The 2,810-nt window shown below is 37.0% G+C and overlaps 1 protein-coding gene and 1 long non-coding RNA gene across 2 annotated transcripts in view; both read left to right on the top strand.

Annotated features, from left to right (window-relative positions):
* LOC119587743 (NAD(+) hydrolase sarm1-like) overlaps positions 1 to 2,810 on the top strand; it is a gene marked incomplete at its 5' end in the record, with an annotated part of 59,539 nt that overhangs the window by 33,176 nt on the left and 23,553 nt on the right. Inside the window, 1 exon segment of the mRNA XM_037936430.1 lies at positions 574 to 741. Coding sequence (XP_037792358.1) covers positions 574 to 741 — 168 coding nt within the window.
* On the top strand, positions 1,032 to 1,610 carry LOC119587744. Its single transcript, XR_005230020.1, has 2 exons — positions 1,032 to 1,193; positions 1,241 to 1,610. It is a non-coding gene; the product is annotated as an uncharacterized LOC119587744 (long non-coding RNA).

Below are 2,810 nucleotides of genomic sequence, written 5' to 3'. Positions count from 1 at the left end.
AGTCTTTTATTTTGTTTGGAATTCTTCTAGTTTTTTTTTTATGTTGAATTCTTTTGATTTATTTTTTTCTTCCAAGATTTTTTTTGTTTAGAAATTATTTTTATTTTATTTTATTTGCAGTTCTTTGATATTATTGGTTTTTCGAATTAGCTGAGATATATTTCTATACGATTGGGAAATTTCATTTTTTTAAAGCGTTCATAAGTATTCAATTATAAGTAAAAATAAAAAATATCAAGTGTTCAAACATAGTTAAATAAATGAATAAACAATCACAGCTTAGATATGAATACTTATACAAGTTTAAGCTTAATTTCAAACATACAAAATATCCACCTATTCCTCAAAAGTGAAAAAAAAGAAAAAAAAATCAAATTATCCGAAAAAAAGGAAAACAGAAAAAAACATCAAATTATCCACAAAAAAAGGAAAACAAAAAAACACCAAATTATCCGAAAAAAACAACAAATTATCCGAAAAAAAAAACCGAAAAAAGGAAAAAAAAAAAAAAAAAAAACACACAACCGCCACATTACCCTTCGCATTCTAACCCCACAACCTCCCCCTCGACAGGTTGTGACAGACAAGAACAGCTTCGAGTCCGCCTCAGGCCAGACGTCGGAGTCATGCAAGTTGCAAGCCGGCGACGTATCTTACGAGGAGTCGTCGAAGAAGGCCGCCACCAAAGCCAAGCTCGAGGTTGATGGCGTCACTGCAGAGAAGGCCGCAGCCATTCAGCAGGTCAGTTAAGGTCGATGGTGGTTGTGGTTGGTTGGTTGGTTGGTGTTGTGGTAGGTGCTGCCATTTAGTAGGTTAAGGTCGATGGTGTTGTGGTTGGTTGGTTGGTTGGTGTTGTGGTAGGTGCTGCCATTTAGTAGGTTAGTTAAGGTCGGTGGTGTTGTGGTTGGTTGGTTGGTTGGTTGGTGTTGTGGTAGGTGCTGCCATTTAGTAGGTTAGTTAAGGTCGGTGGTGTTGTGGTTGGTTGGTGTTGTGGTAGGTGCTGCTATTTATAGTATAGGTTATTAGGTGGTGGTGGTGGTTGGTTGGTGGTGTTGTGGTAGTGCTGCCATTTAGTAGGTTAGTTAAGGTCGGTGGTGTTGTGGTTGGTGGTGAGGTGTTGGTGGTGTTGTGTTGGTGTTGATGATTTTATTAGTTTTTTTTCTGTTTTATAGATATGGTTTACGTCATAGGAGGTGATGTAATGGGTGTCACAGGTGTTGTTTGTGTCATAGGAGCTCAGGTTGGTGTCATGTACTGTAATGGGTGTCACAGATGCTTGTGTCATAGAAGGTGCTGTGGTAATTGTTATAGTTGCTGTAACGTTTATTATATAAGGTGTATATAATGTCATAGGTGTTGTGGTCAATATTCTGGGTGTTGCAATGGGTATTACTGAAGGTGGTATAACAGATATGCCATAAAATGAATCGAGAAAGTTAAAAAGAAGAAAAAGAAAATTTATTGATGTGATGACGGTATGAAGGCGATTTGGCAAAGCAGAAAATTCGTTAACATACGCTGTTGATATTTGTATATTTGAGCTTGTATATTATTTAGTCTCAGCTCTTAAAAGTCTCGAGGTCAGTAAGCTTTAATAAAAAAAAAAAAAACTTTGGGTAGAATGATTTGAAGGTTGTTGATGTAATTACTGTGGGAGTTGATGAGAAAAACAATTAAGTGGGAAATGTTATGTAAACTCTGGCTTTGATGTGAAGTGTATGCTTTTGAAGTATGCAAATGACGTGGATGGAATATTTTCGAAAGGATATACTTGGCTGAATGTTTACTCAAGCCGGATTATGTGCTATAAAAAGTTGTAAGTTAATTGTCTCGATTGTGCTGTCTTAACTATCGAGGAAATCAGTAGAAAAAAAATGAGTCTTGCTGGTTTTTGTTATTTTTCCGTTTCTTGGTTTATCATTAAATTTCATAATGATTCTTTTTTCCATAAACTGCTCACCATTCGGTATATATATTGAATTGAATGAAGATTTTTGAAATTGGATGTTGATATATATATGTTGTTTTAAAGAAATTGCAAAATTTCACAAACAAACGAAGCTTAAATCTCCGTAGCAAAGATAAATGTTTAAGGAAAAATATTAGTTTGCTTTTAGAGATTAACCATTAATATGACCATCTATATTCACGTGTAAATACGTTTCGAGATTTTATTCAAAGGTTGTCCTCTGAAGTCGGGATATTGCTTTTGAACGAGAGAAAAAAGACTATATTATTTTTTCCCAATATGGTAGAGCAGTTGATTTTATCACAGATGTTCTAATGCGCCATAAATTTGCGTCCATGTAATTTTTATTTATCTGTGCAGTTTTCTTCTCGTTTTGTATAAGTGACAGTAACGTTAATATAACAAAACGACGTTCGCAGTCAAACAATTCATTTAGAACAAGGAAACTCTGTTCATAATTACAAGATCTCGAAACTTAGGCTATGAAACCTAGACGGGAGGTGTCGACAAAGCCCTTTTAGCTCTCGACTTTATGGCTCCGACCAGTCTCAGTTTGCACCCCATCATTATGCAGTGTTTCTGGTAAATTATTTTCCCCCGCGCGGTGCACCTGTGTCTGTCTGTCTTGTTACCCGGTGATCGCACACGCCCATCGTCCCGAGCGTAAAATAGATTGGTATCCCCTCAGATTTATCGTTTTCTGAAGCCCGCTTGAAGGTGGCGGCGCGTCCGTCCTCGTTAAGCCAGGCGGGAAGAAAGAGGGGGGGACTTAGATATACACGAGATAGCTTCTAATATTTCTTCACTGTCAGTGCGCTCCTGTTCCGAGTCTTTCGGGGTT

The sequence above is a fragment of the Penaeus monodon genome, chromosome 23 (genome assembly GCF_015228065.2).
Source record: "Penaeus monodon isolate SGIC_2016 chromosome 23, NSTDA_Pmon_1, whole genome shotgun sequence".
In the NCBI taxonomy this organism is placed as follows: domain Eukaryota; kingdom Metazoa; phylum Arthropoda; class Malacostraca; order Decapoda; family Penaeidae; genus Penaeus; species Penaeus monodon.
Note: the sequence above shows the minus strand (reverse complement) of the source record. Positions and strands in the feature narration are given on the sequence as shown.